At 33.9% G+C, this 21,372-nt stretch overlaps 1 protein-coding gene across 4 annotated transcripts in view; it reads right to left on the minus strand.

Annotated features, from left to right (window-relative positions):
- Positions 1–21,372, minus strand: part of RETREG1 (reticulophagy regulator 1) — a 173,436-nt gene that overhangs the window by 32,969 nt on the left and 119,095 nt on the right. For 2 of the 4 annotated variants that reach the window (XM_031946140.1, XM_031946142.1), the window contains exon 4: positions 15,527–15,568. The exons of the other annotated variants lie outside the window; for them this stretch is intronic. In XM_031946140.1, coding sequence (XP_031802000.1) covers positions 15,527–15,568 — 42 coding nt within the window. The remainder of the gene's footprint in view (positions 1–15,526; positions 15,569–21,372) is intronic. 4 annotated transcript variants of the gene reach the window in all.

Raw genomic sequence — 21,372 nt, forward strand, 5'->3', positions numbered from 1 at the left:
CCTCTATCTGGTCCTACCAGATTTACCATTTGCTACAAGCCAAGCATTTGTAACCAGTGGCTGGTTCATTATTCTTTGGAAGAAATTTGTGATTTTGCCTGTGTTTCTATTCAGACATAATTATCCTATCTCTTATTTCTATTTTCTAGCTGGATTTTGTTTTCTATTACTTTGGAGTTATTGAGATTTAAAAGTTTTTCCAAAACTTAGTATTGCAGAGTTTTCTCCTTTCTTCCTGAGAATCATAATCAATTTTTCTTATCATATATGAAATGTCTGATTAATACTCATCTATTATCTAAATAATTACTGATTAATTTGTAATAACCATAGTCTATAGAGCTAAAAAAATATTCCCAGTAGACAAAAAATCCCACCAACAGGCTTGCAGTTTTCCACGTAAACCCCATAGTACTTGTACAAAATGAGACTTGAATATATGAAATAATCTTGATTCATTCTTTAATGACAGAGCTCTAACTACCGTCGGCCATAAGCACACTATCTGATTGATAATGCCTATACCTTTGTTTACATCAAAATTTAATAACAAATCTGTTGCTGGATACTAATGAAGTATGCTCTTGCACATCCAAATGATGTGAGCTAAGTAGCCCAGTGGATAGAACCCTTGACCTATAATCAAGAAGACAAATTCAAATACAGCCTTAGACACACTTCTTAGCTATGTGACTCTGGGCAAGTCATCTGATTGCTTCAATCAAAGGCAAAGTAGACAGCATCTACTTCTTAGGCATGCTGTGAGGATCAAATGAGATAATATATGGGGAAAGTAGCCTTGCACAGTATGTTAAGTATTAAGCACTAAATAAATGCTTGTTCTTTCCCTCTCTCCCTCTACAGTTGCACCTAAATAGGTCAATTAAGTGGTATTAAAAATTTTAAGCTACTAAGACTCATAAACTTCACATAAATAAAATATTAAGGCATGGTATGCACAATACTTGCTTTGCATAAGTTGGAGTGATTTCCCTTTAAGGGGGGGTGCGGGGCTGTTTGGTCGAAATCACTCTAACATGCTATGGTAAGCCTATATATAAGAGTCAGTGATCTGAAGGTTTTAGCTGAATTTCAAATGTCCTGTGGCTATGCCTTCTAAGTGTTCCATATTTCAATGTGAATAGACAGGCAGGAGAGTGATGGTTTAATTTAATTAGGAATAATATCCCATTTAAAGTTACCACAAATAAAAGTGGTTGGATTTTGATTTTTTTTTTTTTGCTTTGTTTTGTTTTGTATTTTATGGTTCATCAATGGCTCACTGCTTGCTAACTCTGAGCCTTAATTACTAGACGGCACTGAATTAGACAGCCTGGAATAAAAGGCAATGAGTCACAGGTGAAGCAAACAAGACAAAAACCCAGCTAATGAAGCCTGTGGTGCAAGTTGGTCAACAAAAGATGAGACACTGTTCTATTTTCAATAAACGTCATTTAATGGAACACCATGTGTCTAGGCAGAAATAAAGGCAAAATATAGTTCACTCATTCACTGCCTTGAAATATATTCTGGACTTGGAACTAATTAGGCCATTACCACTCCAACAAGAATTGACTTTTTAAGTCAGATAAAACATCTCTTTTTTAAAAAGTGTTGTTGTATGTTTGTATTCCTTTTCATTAAAAATGGCCTGTTCTTGTTAAAGAATTGACCTATATTATTGAATGTTTGCCATAAATTAGAAGAAAAAGTATCAAGTTTCATTTAAGTTCATTTATAATCAAACCTCCCAATTCTTCTCATTACCAATTCAGGCAACTTGTTATTGCCTGGAGACACCCCATCAGAAAAAAAGAATTTGATTCTATTGTCCCCTTAATTATTTTTTAATGCAAAATCTTCCATAAAAAAGCTTCTTGTTGAGACAGTAGTGGAGGTAATTTTGTGAAGTCCCAAAAGTCAGGAACGTGGCTGGGAAGGGAATAAAAAGCTTACCTGAGCCCTTTCATAAAAATGGAGATTATAGGTGTAACTTCTCCAGTGAGAGACGGGGGACTTCAGAGTTCAAACATATAAGAAAATATAGAAGTATGCTTTGATAAACAGGAAAAATGAAGAATGATTTAAGGAGGCATAGATGGGTGTTTATTCAAAACTAGACGGGATAACTGGACAAGTTAAAATCAGTAAAAATTCTTAAAAGAATAGAACAAATCTAATGAAATAAAAGTTAATAAGAATAAATATTGAAATCTTAAGCTTGAGTTAAAAAAAACTTCCAACATAAAATAGAAAAGGCATGATTAGGCAGAAATTTTATCTGAAAAATATCTGGGGGTTTTAAGTATAAAATCAAAGTGTACCAAGAATGAATTATGGGGGAGAGAATGTCCAAATACAATCTTAGCATGCATTAAGAGAATTATCCTGTCAACAAGTGGAAAATAGTTCTGACATACTATACCTTGCTCAGGCCATTTTTAGAGTACTGTATTTATTTCTGGAATTCATTTTAGTAAATATATTAATAAATTGGAAAATATCCAGAGAAGAGTAACCAGGGTACTAAAGTGCCTTAAGATCATGCCACATGAAAACTGAATGAAAAAAGGAGAGTGTTTCACTTGAAAAAGAGAACACTTATGGGGAACATGGGAACTGTGTTTAAGTATTTGATGGGCTTTCATACAGAAGAGATTATTACCATGAGGCTTGTTCTGTGAGGGAAAAACTAATTCAGATTTGGACATTCTGAGTTTAAGATATTTCCAGGAAATCCAGTTTGAAAAATCCAATAGGCAAAAGATAATGCAAATGTGACAGACTTGGGATGGATGTTTAGGTGAAATTGTTTTCCTAAAAATTAAAGAAACTCTAAAATGGAAAAAGTTGTCCTTGGATTAATAGGCCTTCCTCACTCACTTTTCCCCCAACACTCTCTCATTCTGAAGTTATCAAGCAAAGATTGGATGACCACCTGTTGGTTATGAGAAGTCTTGTTCAGGTATGGAAAGGGCACTAGATAATTTCTCAGGTCCCTTCATTCCCCTGTAGATTGAGATTCTATGACCTTTTCTTTGGTGTAGAGTGAACCAGTGTTTGAAGCATGTAATTCAGTATAGTATTTGTTATTATTATTATTAACTATGTCCCATTGTTCTCTTTCTCTATATGATTCTTTGAAAATAAAATTATGTAAACACATAAGATTGAACTCACATATTAATAACCATAACAATGAGAGCAAGTAGCAGTCATATACTATTTTAAGACTTTCAAATGATTATATATTCCTTTTTAACATAGTGCATATTTAATTCTTCCTGGATTCTCTTCTACTTACCATACTTACCTTCCTCTCATATAATGTCTAATCATTTTTATTCATGTATCTACTAGAAGTTCAGCAAAGAATAAGTTAAATATAGAACATGAGACACAGCAAAGCCCAGATTCAATGAATGGCTGGACTGAGCAACTATAATATTGTAAGTGAAGCAGTTTTTTTGCCATTAAATGTCACAGTCTGATGGGGGAGACACATGTGAAGAACAGTGTACAAATGATGTATACAATTTAAATTAGAGATAATTCAGAAGGGAAGTATTAACATTAAAGGGGCTTCTGCAAAGATAGGATTTCAGCTGAGAGTTGAAAGAAGCCAGAAGGTGGAGATGAGGAAAAGAGAGAGCTTTCCAGGAGAGGGAGAGGGCCACTGAAAATACATGATCCTGGAGAAAGAATGTCTTGAGTGAGTCAGTAGGGAAGACATATTTAATACCTTAAAGTGTGCCTTAATGGCTACAAACACCAACTGAAATAGTAATTCTAATACAACTATTCAACAATGAATGTGATTTCTTCAATTTATCCTGATATACCAACTATTTGCTGATGACATCAAGTGCTAGTATTCTTCCTCTGAAACAATCTTTTATTTAGCTATTCAATATTTATTCTATTTCTGTTTATTCTGCATCTTCTTATACAAGTCCTGGTTGTTTCCCCTGTAAAACTAAGTTCCTTGTGAAGAGGGACTGTTTTATGCATTATATTTCTATCCACAGCACTTGGCACTGAATAAATGATTGCTGATTGATTGCTAGGGTTACCATCTGCCAGATATACACCTGACAGAATCATAGTGACAAGGTTCCCCAAGGGATCCAAGAAGATCTGGACACTCCAGCTTTTGACATTTTCAATCAACCTTCTTTCACTTGGTGCTCTCTTCCACTTTTCTGCAACACTGATCTTTTCTGATTCTCCTTACAATCTGACCTGTCCTTCTTAGTTTCCTCAGCTGAGTTCTTTATCCAGATCATGCCAACTGTGGATGTCTCTCAGTGTACTGCCCTGAGCTCTTTTTGATTCTTCCTCTATACAATTTTGCTTGGAGATCAGCTCCCATGAATGTAAATGTTATCTCTATGCTAAGAATGATTGGATCTACTTATCAAGTCCTACTCTCTTGCCTGACCTGTAGTCTCACATATCCAATTGCCTATTGGACATCTTAAATTGTATGTACCATAAAAATCTAAAATTTGGCTAGTCAAAAGTTGAACTCACTAATTCCCCCAAACTCTCCCTTCTTCCTCACTTAATACTCTTCAAGAACATCACTAACTTCGCGTTCAAGCTCAGAGATATCATCCCCAATTCCTCATTCTCTCTCACACACAGCGCCAATCCCATCTATTTCCAAGTCCCATTGATTCTACCTATCTCTTGTATATGTTACCCACCATGGTATTAGCTTTCACTATTGCAAAAACTTTGCGATTCATCTCCCTGTCCCCCATCTTTCCCCCCTCTCAAGTCCATTTGGTACTCTGATCAAAAATGATCACTTTCATAAGAAATGCATTTCTGACTATATCACTACCAAAATCACTCAATAAAGCCTAGTGGCATATTAATTATAATAATAAATACTAGCATTTGCAATAAATTTTACTTTAATAAATTATTTTATTAAATATTATTTATTTGTATAAATATATAGAATATTTAAAATTAAATAAAGCAAACAAATTAATAAAATTAAATAAATTTCATTTTATTATCTTTGGGATCAAATATAAATCTCTGGCTTTTAAAGCCCTTTATAAAGTTGTCTTATCCAATCTTTACAGTTTTCTTATTCTTTACAATCCAGTGACGCTAGTCCACTGCCTGTTTCTCACACAAGACACTCTTTCTCCAACATCTTGAATGTTCAGTAGCTCTCTTCCATGCCTAGTATGCTTTCCTTCCTTAGATCCAGCTTTTAGTTTCCTCAGCTATTATTCTCCCCTTCTAGAATGTGAGTTCCTTATGCTCAGGGAATGGTTTTTATTGCCTTTCTTGACTATCAGGCAGTTGTTCTTAAGACTAATGCAATAAATGTTAGCAATTCAAACTAAAATCAGTCATTCCACCAGTATTTTTAAATTGTTTCATTGCTTTTTCAGAATAAACTTTAAAAACAATTCCTATTTTTAACCTCGCAAGCGCTGAACTTTTTCTATTAGATATCAAGCAATGGCTACCTCCTTTAACTTGTCCTCGGACATAGCAAAGGATTATCGATTATATTTTATGACCAATGCCAAAGTCTGCTGTATCTTGATTAATTAGGCACTGTTCTCACCTAATTTCTGGCAAGTAGAGTCAGTCCAGGTCTATGACTTACTTGTTTATTTGTTAATTCCACCCATGATAGATTCTGTCACTCAAACTTTTCTTAGAATAATTATGCTTTCAAGAGATGTTTAAAGTAAAATGCCATTGGTTTTATATCAGTTTGCTGGAAAAGTTATCAATCACAGCTCTTATTTAATTTTAATTCATGTTTTATTCATTGTTCTTTAATAACATACATATGCCATACTGCTCAGGATTTTCTATACTTTGTACTCTGTAAGGTGAAGAAAAACATTCAAGACTATTTTCTTGTCCCCATAATTCAAAAACAAAGTGACTTTAATAAGGAATAGGTTAATTTTATGACTTTCGACTATATTATACACACAGTTAATTTTCCCTTTTAAAATAACATATTTGCTGATGCACAACTAAAATACCACCATGAAATGTCAGCCATTAAGCCAGAGGGTATCACTTACACTCAGCTGCCTCTGTTTTTGTTTACATGACTGAGACGGAAGCTTAATCGTGATGATAATTATGTAACATTCATTAAGCACTTATGTGTTGGTGTCTTAGAGAGGAGATGAGAAGTCCATCCTTGCCCTTGAGAAGTTTATCTATCAAGGACACACCAAAATGATAAATCACAATTAAGCAATGTCTCTGAACACACAACACAGGGACTCTCCCCTAGTCATATGCCATTGATCAAGGAACAGGAGGAAATCTTTATGCCAAAGGGACCCATAGGTGCTGGTCAACAATTTGAGCACAACTCTTTCCCCAGATCTCCTTACTGTCTCTCCTTCTACTTCAGGAGGGTAAATATTACACATGTTCCACATATGATCAGGCTGACTGCACAAGACATGACCTAGCTCTACACAAATTAGCAGTCTCATTCCAACAATGAACCTCATTTTGTGAACAATGATTTCCGTTGTGTTTATGCTATTATGCCATTTATGTATTATGCTACAAATAACAATACCACTACCATTTTATACTCATATAACACTTATTTTCAAAGTGCTTTATCCATTATTTCATTTATCTAAGTCACAAAAATATGTATTGTAGCAATCTAAGTTAGAAACATAGAGTTCTAGGCCCTAGAAGGGACCTTGCATCTTAAAGGTCATCCATTCAATCTCTTAATTGAAACATGAAATCCCCTTTCTAGCATCCTCAAGAAACTACCTTATAAGGAAGTCTAATTCATTATTAGACAGTTCAAACTGTTAGTCCATCTTCCATAATCTGAACTTAATTTATGCATTTTCTACCTATCATTTTTATGTATTTATGTATATTCTATCTACCATTTTTAATTCTCTCTATTCAGACCAAGAATTCCTATCGTTCACAACACAACAGCCCTTAAAATGTTCTAAGAGTTCAAGTTTTCATCTCTTATCAATGTAAATATTCCTAGCTCTTTCAGAAATTCTATCATGGTTTGAAGTCCACTTACCATACTATTCCTACTTCTTTGTTTTTCATACTCTTGTTAATTCTGAATCCAGAGGGTGGAGATTAAAGTAAATATTGTAAGGGGGGGTGCAAGGGCATATGAGTCCATGTATATTAAAGGTAGGGAAACTCCCCTTTCTGCTAGCCAGGCAGCCCATGGAAATTGCCACATAAAATGGCATTGCTCTAACACTGTGAAATAATATATTCCTTTCCTATCATTTCCAGATTTTTCTAAGTGCAGCCGACAGCTGACAACTTTTACTCATTTATTCTTGAAGGTCCTCTCCTTCCCAAGACTATTATAGCTCTTATTATATACCATTTCTACTAAGTCCTAACTCCTTCCTCTCCCCTGGGAAAAAAAAAGGAAGGAGTTTCAATTTTAAAATGTGACTTTGATTTACTATGTAGTAATACTTTAACCCCCCCCAATTTTTTTTCTTTTATAACTAATCATAACAGAAATACTGTTGGCTGAAGAGTTTAAAATCCCTTTTATTCATTTTTACAGTGAATAGTAAAATATTTTACAATTCTCCCAAGAAAACATTCAATAAATGAAGAGGTGTTTTTTTTTTTTATTTCCTGTTGTCATTAATATTTTCTATTAATCCACAAACATTTAGAATAAAAGCTTCTCTATCTTCTTACGTGGCTGAATTTTAGGAATGAGAGTAATTGATTATTCAACAAGTATTTATTAAGCATCTACTAAGTGCCAAGCACTGGGATACAAGGAAATTCAAAATTCCCCTGCTCTCAGGAAGCCCATAGTCTAATAAGAAAAGAATATGCAAACAACTATGTGCAAACTGGAGATATTGGAGATAATCAACAGAAGGAAGGTAAAAATATTTTAAAAGGATGGAAAAGACTTCTTGTAGAAGGTGAGCTTTCAGCTGCAAACTGAAGGAAATCAGGGAAACCAGAAGGTAGGGAGAACACAGTCAATGAAAATGTCCCAGAGTAGAGATGGGGCATCTACCTTGGGAAAACCCTGAAGGCCAGGGTTACCTGATTCCAGACTAAATGGAGGTAAGAAAATTGAAGTAACAAAACTAAGGCCAACTAATATAACCCCTTGTCTGAATCAAGATTCAGATCTCCTTTGCAAAATCCCTGAGATGGATATCTTCTTAAAGAATGATGAGAAGACTCTAATGTTTCTCAACTAACTTTACCTGCATGTCATGGGAACATACATGCTTTATTACATTATGTTATATTAGATTATATATATATATATATATTACTGAAATGTGGCAAAATTTTGTCTGATAGGCTAATATACCTATGAATTTACTAAATTTATCAGAAATGTCATAATCATCATTTACCAAAAGTCTAAGGAAGATTTTTTCCTCTCTTTTCCTCTCCAAAGAGTAAAAGTGCCCTTTGCACCTCCAAGGGAAGAACTACAAGTCTAAAGTTTACTTTTGCTTAGTGATGTAAGATAATGAAAAGTAAACAAGAGAATTTAGACTTCTAAATAAGTTTTATTTCAGGAACACCTCATTTAACTAGAAGTCACATCCTTCAATTTTAATCATCAGTAAAATTAAAAAGAACAAGGAAGCAAAAACAGATTTTAAATGGTCATAATATTTCATTCATAAAAGAACATCTTGGATCTTTATTTAGTGACTTCATATTTAAGACATAATTTTTAAAAAGCTTAATTACCTGTTTCCAATCTATATTAGATTATAAGAAACAATACAGAACAAAAATTTAATAGAGACAAACATTATCAGCTAGGACCAAGTGACATCCTAATAATGCTGGAACAAACCAGAAAGCCTATTATAAAAAAACTAGAACTAAAAAAGCCAGTTGTTCAAAGCCATTTAACTTGGGATGATCAAAGACATCTCAAAACAAAACCCCTAAAGAGGTCTGATGCTCTATGAATTTTTAACAAACTGTTATAGAAGGCACTCCTTAATGGTGTGTAGTCTAAACTGGAAAAAAAAAAAACCCCACCAAAAAAAAAAAAAATCTGCCCTTCCTAGTTTCTTCAGTCATTTGATTACTTGAAGTATTACAACAGACATTAATACAATGTTAATGTTTGCAAAGATGACTTATTAAAGAAAAGATTAAATTCTCTTCAGTATGATCTACATTAAAAAAGGCAAGTAAGCAATGCACTTAAGAAAAAAAAAGACAATATCTGTATCAAAATGTTTGAACTTGGCAAACTTTGGTTACTTAAAGGAGTAAGTTTTTGTTTTCTGGAAAAAATCAGTAATATGGAACTCTTCCTTCCTTTATGATGCTGGCAAACTTGAGTTTTGAACATTAACAGGGAAAAAACATTGGGTTTGGAAAGCTAGGTTTAAATTCTGGCCCACATACTTAGGAGCTGTGTAATCATTAATTACTCAGAATCAGTTTCCTCATGTATAAAAAAAAACTGGGACAATAATACACAACCAACAACACAGAGCTATTGTAGAAAAAGTGTCATGTAAATATGTACACACACACACACACACACATATAAACACATAGGAAAAAGAAAATGGCAAATAATTCAGGCAAAATGGATTCTTATTCATTGGATTCCTCAGCTTAGAAGTTGGATTGGGAGAAGGTTTCAGGAAGATCCAGGAAAAACACACACACACACACACACAAATTGCTAAAGTTCTCAGTGATTAATTGGAAATAATATTCTTTCTAATCTTCATCAATTTCACAGAAACACATGAGTTTTAGGTAGTAATGCAAAAGTTAAAATTGTATTTTATTTTACAAATAAAGGGTTGATCTTCCTTTTTCACAAATTCCCAATTGTTAGAGGCCCTTTTAACCTTATAAAGGAAAAGACAGTTTGGTGTGGAAGAGGGAATCTATGATCTTATTCCTATATCCAAGTAAACTATTTTTTATTTCTATTTCCTCAAGACTTTACTTTTTTTTTTGTTGGCCATTTTGGATTACCAAAAAAAAAAAAAAAAAGGAAGTTCCATTTAGGCAAATTCTCAAGGTACTTAACACTAGGCCAATACAATAATTCCATTAGTCTGGTGATACAGCAAAAAATTAAAAAATAAAATAAGACTGGACAAGGTGGCTTTACGAACCAAGCTAATGTCAGAACATATATGTCAGCCTCTTTATCCAAGAAAAAAGTGTACTATTCAACTTCATTTTTATCTTAGTTACCTGAAAGAATTTGTCATTGAAAAGTACAACAAAAATTCTGAAAATCTGGACTACACTAGCCCATAATTTGCAAACTAAAAAATGGATGAGCAAAAATTCTTGAACTTAAAAATTTTAGCAAAAGGTAATATTGTTTTTCAATAAAGGCCAATGTAAATTAATAAAAATCTATCTCGGGATAGTTTCTAAAATTGTTATTTTTAAATATCTTGAACTAATTACTAACAAATACTCTAAAAACTAGCTAAGTTTAAAATACTACCCAGTTCTTAAAAATAGTTACATTTCCCCTTTAATAGAAGGGTACATTTCCGATCTGGAATTCAGCTCCTGAACAAGAACATTATCTTGTAAAAGGGCTAGGAAACAGGATGTATGCAAAAAGAAGAAAAAAAAAAAAAAACCCACTTCCAAACAACTAATATGTATATATCAAGGAAGCATACACGCTAAAGTTTGTGCTGCAACTTTTCTTAGTATTTGGACTTTCATTAAGGAATTCTACTTCTGCACACAATCCCAAAGAGCTTGGAAATGGAAAGACAATTAGAAATTAGAAAGGGAACTTCCACAGGCAGGTAACTAGTAATAGATAGCAAGATGATGCTAGCAAAGGAGACAAATGGGTATCTTTAAAAATTTATTTTGAAAAAAGCAGGCATGTGAGCCAAACCAGAAATGGAGCAGTAGGATGTTTGTACAAGGAGGTGGCCCAGTGAGGGCTAAGAATGCCAAATGCTCAGCCAAACTCTACTGGTACTCTCAACAAGTACCTACGACAAGACCTACAGAAAGGCCTCCAGAATACTGAATGTTATCTTCTGGGGAGAATCTATAGGAGAAACCTAGACAAAAATAGCACAGAATCAGAAGCACAGATGGGTGGTCAATTGCATAGTCATCTGGTTAAACTTAGACAGTGAGTTTGGATTCTTTGAGGAAGGAGAAGCATTTGGAAAGAAGAAGCACCAAGACAATTTATTAGCCTTGCAGGGGAAGTTATAGCATTGGGAATGGCTGGTCAGTCCAGTCCTGTTTCACAGCGCACAATCAAGGAAAGGTGATAGGATGTTGGTCCCTGTGGGAGGAGAGAGAGCATTCATCCCCAAAGGGCTTCAAGGAACCTACTTCCCATGTACAACCAGCTCCAGAAGAACAGCCCTTGGTTACAGGAGTCAGGGCTCACAGAGATTTATCTTCAGAGTGCCTGTCAGGTTTCTTAGCACCACCCATCAGTCTAAGGCTTGCTCCCTCTTCTTATAGGTGAAGGGAGTGGCCACTGATGAGACAAGATTACAACAAATTTGAAGTGTTAAGCAATGAAGCAAATTGAATTTAAGATAATGCATTTATTAAGAGCTATGTGTCAAGTACAGTTGGTTGAAAATACATACACACCACACACACACACACACACACACACACACACACACACACACACACACACTATTAGAGATTAGGATTCACAGATCCAGAGCTGGAAGGGAACTCAAGTCAAAGTTATAATGAGATACATAAATACACATATATGTGTATGAACATATATGTGCAGCTAGAGGAGAAAAAACTGAATTCAGTCCCTTGTTTTACAGATTAAGAATAAGCAGTCCAGAAGAGGGGAAGGGATTCGCCTAAAGTCACACAGTAAAGATTAGTGGTAGGATTCGAACTTAAAATCTCCTGAATCCAGAGTCACTGTCCCTTGCCACTGTCCACTGCCACTTTTCAAAGGTGGAACACAACATTGTAATGGAATATCATTGAACCATATACAATCATGGAGGTAACATATAAGGTGAGAATGGAGAAAGCAGATTATTATTATTATTACTAACTAATACTAATATGATTGCTGCTGCTCTTACTGTAAGAACTGGCATTTATATAGTGCTTTAAGATTTTCAAAACCCCATGTATGAAACCCCAGGTATGTGTGTATACAAATGTATATATACATATATATACACACACATACATTATTCTCAATTTAACCTCACAACACTGAGAGGTAGGGACTTTTATTATTCCAATTTTACAGATGGGGAAATTAAGGCAAATACAAGTTAAGTGACTTACCTAGGACCACTCAGCTAGTAAGTGTCTCAGGATAGATTTGAATCCAGGTTTTCCAGGACAAGCAATAACAATTGGATCATATAATAGGAACCTAATTTATTTTTAATGACACTATGTCCTTCTACATAGAAAGGCACATAATATTGAAGATCAGATGTGTTAAGACGTAATTTTTGTTTTATTGATAAGGGATATTATCATGTTGATGTCTAAAATCTACATTAAGAGTATCTTAAGATTTACAGGCAGACATTACAATAGAAACTATCTAATAAAATCCCCTTTATAAATTGCTAATCCCAAATCCGCCCCCAATCTCCCCGATTACAAATCCAGTTCTTTTTCCAAGTAAAGCTATTTAGTCCAGTTTGACTCACTGTGATCCTATTATAATTATCACTCTGAATAACCACGTACCACTTTAAAAACTGAATCAAGTGCATAAAGTAGTCAGAATTACTTTCAATGTAATCCAGGGGAAAATGTGCTAGACTTAAACATTAGGAAAGAACTAGATTGAAATCCCATGTATGACACTTATTAGCTATGTGGCAAGTCACTTTACCTCTGAGCTTCAGTTTCCTCAACCTGCAAAACTTTACCTATAACACCTAATTAATTCACCAGGTCTTTGTGAAGATCAAATAAAAACACTGCTAGATAAAGCAATTTGCAAACTTTAAATTGTTACATAAAAGAAATGAGAAACAAACTGATTTATAGCATCCCAAACAAACTTAAACAGTGATAGCTATATCTGCACAAATCCATAATTCTTTGTATGCAGAGATCTCTATCCCAACCCCATTACAGAAGCTGGATAAACAGTATCTAACTCGCTCCCAAATTTATTAATGTAATTTACTCTAGACACAATACCAATTCCAAACTCTGAAAAAATCACCCATTGACAATACTCCGTTCTCCTATACAGAGTGATTTTGATAATATTCTGAATGTAAGACAACTACAGAGAATAGGGATGAGGGTGAGAAGGAACTTATGAGAATCATGAAACTTTGGAGCTTGAAAAACATTCATCATTTTCTAAACCTGGAATAGTGAGGTAACTTTGGTAATGATGAATCCATTATATCCCACAAACTAGCAACTGTTTGGACAGACACTAGAGCAGATTATTTCTTGGGTCCTTTTCTGCCCTAGATCCCTATGAGTAACAAAATATTACAGGTGGTTTATTTGGGTCTTTATATGACCAACTCTTTTCCTGGGGGAATTTATGAAAAAGATGAAAATATTCTCTATAGGAATTCAAAGGGAGTTCTTCTCTTTATAAAGTCAAATATATTATCTTTCCCTTCTGGTAATGTTTAAATTGTAATCAAAATTTATTACATTAAAATAATATCATTAACAACCAATTACTCTTTCATTTAAAAAGGACAATGTTGTTAACTCATTAAAATTCTAGTTATACTAACCTTCCCATACTGTCATGGATCTAAAATCCTTCTGATTGTATGTACAAATGCTAATAATTACTGCAGCTGATATACAGCTTATACAATTAGCCACCATACTAGTGTACTTAAGTATCAAATATATTGAGGGCTCAAATGTGTCATCTCAAAGTCAAACCAGTTTTTTATAATTCTTGAAAAATATTTCATAAAATTCTATTTCTGAAATTATATTATGAAAAAAGAAACAGAAGAGAATAATTTATCAGTTTATATTCCTTTATCTAACCATCCAATTCTAAAGTACAACTTCTTAATATTGAATTCCACCTCAGATATTTCAAAAGGTATCTATCTCATTTACATAAATTGACTATTAACCAAAGATTTTCTTTCAATATGTATTGGTGTGGTGGTGTGATACTGAGGGGAGAAAAAGGATGTAAAAACTGAAAGTTATATAGTTGAAAATGAAAGTTATTTATAAGCTAATAATCTCTGATAAGCAACTTGCAAAAAGTCACATTTCCATTTAACAACACAAGCAGTACCTGAATCCAAATAATTATATTTCCTTTTTTAGATCATAGTAAGAAAATCTTTTATAAAAGAGATGATTTGAAAACTTCCTTGGAGTAATAAACCCCTACTTAATTTGAAAGTTAAAGTTAATGAGACCATTCTGCTTAAAATAAGACTGTTTCTATTCATTTTTATTATGCTAAAATCAATTTGCTCAAGTGAGAACTGTAATTAAGATATTTTATTTACCTGGTTAACTTATTTATTTGAAAGATTATCACAGAATGAAAATGTAGAATTTTAGTATGAATGGAAATTGTTGAACCTGGGAGGAGAGTAGGGCGAAAACGTTGCCAAAAAAGAGGAAAGTAAAGATGGTAAATAAAATATTTAAAAGAAAATTTACAAAAAAAACAAAAAAATTAAGTTCCAAAGAAGGCACAAACTTTGAAAGTAATTCACTGAATTTATAATTTTTAAAAGGAGACAACCCATAGAGATTTGCAGTTTTCTATCCAATTATCTTTTTTTCTTTTCTACTTTGTATATAAAAAAGATTCTTTTGTATTTAAGCATAAAATTTTAAAAATAATTTTTTAAAAACTAGTGGATATGACCAAATTGATTGACATGTTGCTTTTTATTCTACCCCACTTCTACAACTGGAGCACAATAAAATCCCCAATATTATTCATTAATATTTATAATTATCAGGATGATCTCTTTCAGAGCTTTAAACTGTCACGAAAAGAAGTTTTTAAAATACAAAAACAAGTAGCTTGATTTATTATCAAATAATTTTTAGCATTTTCAAGAAATCCACAAGTATAAATAGGAAGTCTTATCTAAAAAATGAAAAGTACCTTAGCTTTTAAATAAGAATAATTTAAAGTTAAGCCTCAGAAACCATAAAATTTAATTTTTACATGGAGGACAATAATCTCAACACTTTAAGACAGTAAAATATTCCCCCCCCCATTTTTCAACATAATTCATAGAAATGTTTATATACTATTTTAATTATATTAATGTATAGTTTTAGAAATTGAGGACTATAAATCTCTGCCTTTCAACCATATAAAAATAAACTAACTGATCATTCAATGTTCTTATATTTATAACTTTAAACTTAATATTTTTGCTGGTTATTAAGTTAAAAATCGTCAATCACACATGTCTTTAAAAAGCTAAGAAAAAAAACAATATACATATATACATATATATACACACACACATATATACACACACACACACATCAAGCATACCTTTCGCCTTGTCCAAAGTCTTCACCTTCAGGCATTTCAGCCCTTTAAAAAAATAAAGGAGATACAACTACAGCACTTCTATAGCAGGGTAATTATTCCAAATGATAGACTCTCTTTTCAACTCTGGAGTTATATATGTCAGTAGGAAAAATACCGGGCCAGAGTTCTTCCCCTCTGGAGAAGAGTGCTCCCGGCTCCTCCAGTCAGTGTTTACACACTTCCTGCTGGTCCTGAATGAAGCTCCCAGTGCTGCCTTTGTTATTGGCTCCTTCTATAAATAAACAGGTCTGTCACCTCTTACTCTAAGTACCATGACAGGCAGCTGGGGAGCAAGAGCAGCTCAGCTGCCAGGCATTTCTCCCCAGTCTTGTGAGGAGCATCACCACCCAGTTATTAACCTTTATTTGGATGACTTCACAGAAGCCTGTTCCTTTCTTTTTTTTTCCTTTCTTCTTCTTTTTTTCCCCCCTCTATGTGGCAGGGCCCTAAGCCCTATCCAGGTGACCAGAAGCTTCAGCATATATTATCAAATCCCATATCCCTCAAGTTGAAGCAGGGAGTTTGGAAGCCAAAGGTGTTGTAACTGTGATAGTACCCAGTAATGTTTGCTCGATGTCACAACGACTCACTTGGCAAAAAATGTACCTGGAATTGATTTCCCCCTCTCCCCTTTACTCTAAGAAGTATCAACACTGTACGCTGGTATTTCTTTAAAAGATGGTGTCAGCCATTTTTCCAAGAAAAATTCACCACTGCAGCATCAGCCCCTCAGCTCTCTAATTCAGGTAGACTATGTCCCTGGGAGTCTTGATTTGTTAATTAATCATCACTGCAACATCAGCCCCTCAGCTCTCCAACTCAGATAGACTATGTACTTGGAAGTCTTGATTTGTTAATTGGGACAAATAAAGCTTTCTCTGATGCTGGCAAAGGGCCAAATTGAGAATATGAGTTATTTTTAAGGCCCATAATTGCCCCTCACCCCACTCCCATTCTTTGTTAAAATTTGAAGAGCAGAGCAAAATAATTTAAACTTTTATTTACCAAAGAGAAGAAACAGACAAATGATAGGTGAGAAAGGATGAGACAGAAACATACTTTTTTTAAAGCTGCCTTAGCATGGAAAAAGTAGGTACTATTAGCACCTATTAGGTGCTGCTGGGGAAGGGCTATAACTGGTGGCAAAATCTTTGAAACCGGAAATAGTCTAGAAGGGAATGAAGCATGACTGGTCTGGGCCTATCCCCAAATGGAGATTTCTAAAGAAATCAAGGGTGGGAATTCCCATATGTCAGAAGGCCACTGCAAGGTGAGATGGTCTTAGGTACTGAAAGAAGTTCTAGAGTAAGATGATTTCTTCTGGGTCCTACATCCTAAACTTAACATCCAAATTTATCAAATCCTTTCTTGATGTGCCAAATAGATAAAAATATTTTGTTTTGAAAATGTCTATTTATGTCTTTAAAGCACGGACTACTTCTGTTAATATTAATGTTAATGGATTTCTCAAAAGAACGTGTACCTGCTTCTATTGGCTAATGAAGAGATTCCTATGCTGCAGTACAATGCATGAACCACGTGTATTTTGATGCCGTGGTACTGACAGAAATGCTCTACCTTTCCTTGAAATTTTAAATCACTTCCTGCCCCCAGGAATTCAATTCAAGGGAAATGTTGTTGGTAGTAATTTCTGAGATGTGAAAATAAAAGTGACAAGAAAGTACTTAAAGAGCTTTCATAGAGAAATGAATTAAATAGCTTCTTCATTTTAGCCCCAGATAGCAAAACTAGGAACAATACAGAGTTTGTTTTAAAAATGTTTTTATAAGAATTAAATCTAGTCAAAAGTAAAATGGATTGGCTTGGAAGAGTATGGGTTTTCCTTCTAGTAGTGGCCTTCAGAGAATAGTCAGATAATCTCTTGTATGAGTTGGACTAGATGCTTTCTTAAGTCTCTTTCCAGCATTTAGATTTTGTGTTAAATGTCTTTAAAAAAAAAAACTTGGTACTTGGCCATTATATAAATATATAGATATTTTAATATTATTATAGTAATATCATTACATACTAATATTATTATGTTGTATATTAATCATGTAACATATAACCATATATATATTACATGAATATATAATTATACATATTTTATGCCACAAGGAAAAGAGATTATTTTCTCCCCATTCTTTTGATCTCATTTTCCTAAATGAAGAATCAATAAAAAAGAAATTCAGAATTCTGAAATTCAATTGAAAGTAAAATTTATATGCCCATCAATTGGAGAATGACTGAATAAATTGTGGTATATGAATATTATGGAATATTATTGTTCTGTAAGAAATGACCAGCAGGATGATTTCAAAAAGGCCTGGAGAGACTTACATGAATTGATGCTGAGTAAAACAAGCAGGGCCAGGAGATCATTATATACTTCAACAACAATACTATATGATGAACAATTCTGATGGACCTGGCCATTCTCAGCAATGAGATCAACCAAATCATTTCCAATGGAGCAGTAATGAACTGAACTAGCTATGCCCAGCGAAAGAACTCTAGGAGATGACTAAAAACCATTACATTGAATTCCCAATCCCTTTATTTTTGCCCATCTGCATTTTGGATTTCCTTCACAGGCTAATTGTACAATATATTTCAGAGTCTGATTTTTTTTTGTACAGCAAAATAACGGTTTGGTCATATATACTTATTGTGTATCTAATTTATATTTTAATATATTTAACATCTACTGGTCATCCTGCCATCTGGGGGAGGGGGTGGGAGGGTAAGAGGTGAAAAATTGGAACAAGAGGGTTGGCAATTGTCAATGCTGTAAAGTTACCCATACATATAACCTGTAAATAAAAGGCTATTAAAATTTTTTAAAAAGTACAATTTATACAAAACAGAATTCAAATAATCAATCATGGAATATGAGAATTGGAAGGGAATTAAGCAATCATCTATTTAGTCCAGTCTGTACCCAAATGTTATTCTTATTATCTAACACACCTGTCAGATAACCTTTACTGGAAGACCTCCAGTAAGGGAGGGCCATTGCTTTCTAAGGTAACCCACATAGGAAGTTTTTCCTTCCACCAAACTTAGATTAGACTCTCCCTAGAGTCTAATTGTTTCTATTGTTCCTAATTCTGCCATTTAAGACAAAGAAGAGCAAGTTTAATCATCTCTATTCCACATCAAAGTCCTTCAAATATTTAAAACAGTCATCATACTTCACACCCATTCTTTTCTTCAGCTAAAAATCCCCATTTCCTTCAATCCATCAATTTTCACAGAGAATGTTCTTATCAGTTTTCATATCTTAGGTGCCCACCTCTGCCCTTTTCCCAGCTTATCAATGTCCTTCCTAGAATACTGCATACAGAGCTAACCGTCATATGCCAGATGCAAGGTTCCCAGAGCAGGTGCTCTTTTGTTGGTAAGAATCAGATCTAGATTAGAAGTTCCTCTTACTGGCTCCTCCAACTCAGAAACATGAAATCAAGGAAGAAATTAACAAATATTCCACTTCTGGCAGAGAAATCTCTAAGATTTCAGAGTAATTTAAGTGCCCCATGAAAACTATCCAGAGAACACCTTCATGACAATATTACTCCTGTTTTACCTCTGATGATCTTCAATTTCTTCCCAACCTGCTTCTCTCTAGTCAAAAACCTAGAATTCTTCATATTTTAATAAAAAATATTATTCCATTCCCTTTATACAGATTTTTCCAGTTAGCTCAGATGATGTAGTATGGTATAATATCAAGCTTTTAATCTTAGAGTATTAAGTTCAAACCTCATGTAGAGTACTCATCTCACACAATAATTAACATCTACATAGCACTTTAAAGCATGTGAAGTGCTTCACATACATGATCTCATTTGATACAGCAATCCAGTGAGATAGTTACATCAGACATTATTATTCCCCTTCTATAAATGGGGAAACTGAGATCTAACGAGGTTCAATGATTTCCCATGATTACACAACTCTGGTATAGGTTAGAGGTCCCATTTAAACTCAGGTCTTGCTGACTATGTACAGTGCTCTATTACATACCACACTATATCTCTTACTTCTTAGATTTCACTGTCTCACAAAGTTGTTGCAACAAAGAGCTTTGTTAACTCTAAAGTGCTATATAAATGTAAGCTACAAATATCACACAGATTCAAAGCAACAATCGGTTTGCACAAAACCAATATCTAAAGGCAGGTACATTTTGGCTAACATGGTATCTTTTTTTTCATAAAGAGTAGTAAGATCTTTCAGATGCTGTCACAATCCTTACCTGGGTATGGTTACACATAGTGCTCCTCAATGCCCAAAACTAGTTTGAAAAACCAAGCCTAGATTAAACATGAGATGTATGTATGTGTTTAAACTATTAGTTTGTTCTAATGAGAGACCCTGGAGTTGAAAGATGGAAGAGAAATCATTTAGAAATCATCTAAATAAAAATAAGGAAAAACTGAGACCTACAGAGATGACAAGAATCCCGCGACATTTGAGTCATAAATGAAAGAGGCAGAATTCAACCTTGGGTCTGTAGACTCCAAATCCATTCTACCACATAATGAAAGTTTTATTTCATGATTATGATTTCACAACTGTGGCTAATTATTTATCAGCAACAGTTTGATGATGTCAGTTGAATGTTTAATGAATGAAGAACTGGAAGAACTCAGCATTTAGCAGACAAACAAGAAACATAAAAGTCATTTTCAAATATCTCAGGAGCAAAGAGAGATTAGACTTATGTAGTTCAGTATAGAAGGAAGAATTCAGGACAATTAGGGGAAGTTATAAGAGACTCAATATAAAGAAGAATTTTCTAATAATGAGTGTTGTTCATACAATACAACAGCCTGGAGAACAGAGCCATGAATTTCCTTTAATAGGAAAAGTTTTCAGCTAAGGATGGATAATCAATCATTTGCCAGGGGCTTTACAATTTCAGCATGGGGAAGAAGACTGGATTATATTCAATTCAGTTAATATTTCATTAAGTGCCTACTATGTGCAAGGCTCTGTGCTGGGGGATACAAAAATGGAAAACACCACAAACTAACAGGAGTAAGGGTGGTGAGATTGAGGGCAAAAACAACAACAACCTTAAGACCATAGCATAAAGACCTGGAAATTAGTTAAATCTGTTCATTTTATAGATAGGGAAACTGAGGCCCAAACATTTTGACCTCAAAGATTCCTTTCAATTCTAAAATTCCATAATTCTATTTTTACTAACTTGAAAAATTCAAAGTTGTACTTATAACTCAGAAATAAAGGGATAGCATTTTCTTATACTAGTTACAATTTAATAACATAAAAGATTTTGTGAAACCAGGAATTTTAGCTACCAAATGAACGAAACAAATGTTGTTAAGTGACTCCTAAAGGTTTAATTTCAGTACAATTAGATTATTTGAAACATTGAGTTATACCAAGGAATCAATACTAATGACTTTCTGGAGTAGTTAGAGCATTCAAGGGAAAATTCCAACTCAAACATTCTAATCCAAATTAGAGTGTTTAACAAAGACCAAGCTCTAACTGAGACCCCTCAAAAGAGATGAGGTTTGAAGCTGCCCCATCCACGCATGGCACTCCCTAGAAGCTCCCAACTGCCCCCAATCTGCTTGCTAGGAAGAATTTGGCTCCAGATATAAACATCAGCTACATACCTACACTTCCATTTTCATATTCCTTTTTGGGTTTAGATTATAAAACAAACTAAATTCAACTTCTAGCTTTATGTGATGAACAGGATAATCACAGAACTATTTTGCTTGTGGGTTTCCCCAACCTTGAACTAAGTTCTTAGCTAGTTTTAATTCATA

Source organism: Sarcophilus harrisii, chromosome 1 (assembly GCF_902635505.1).
Source record: "Sarcophilus harrisii chromosome 1, mSarHar1.11, whole genome shotgun sequence".
NCBI lineage: Eukaryota > Metazoa > Chordata > Mammalia > Dasyuromorphia > Dasyuridae > Sarcophilus > Sarcophilus harrisii.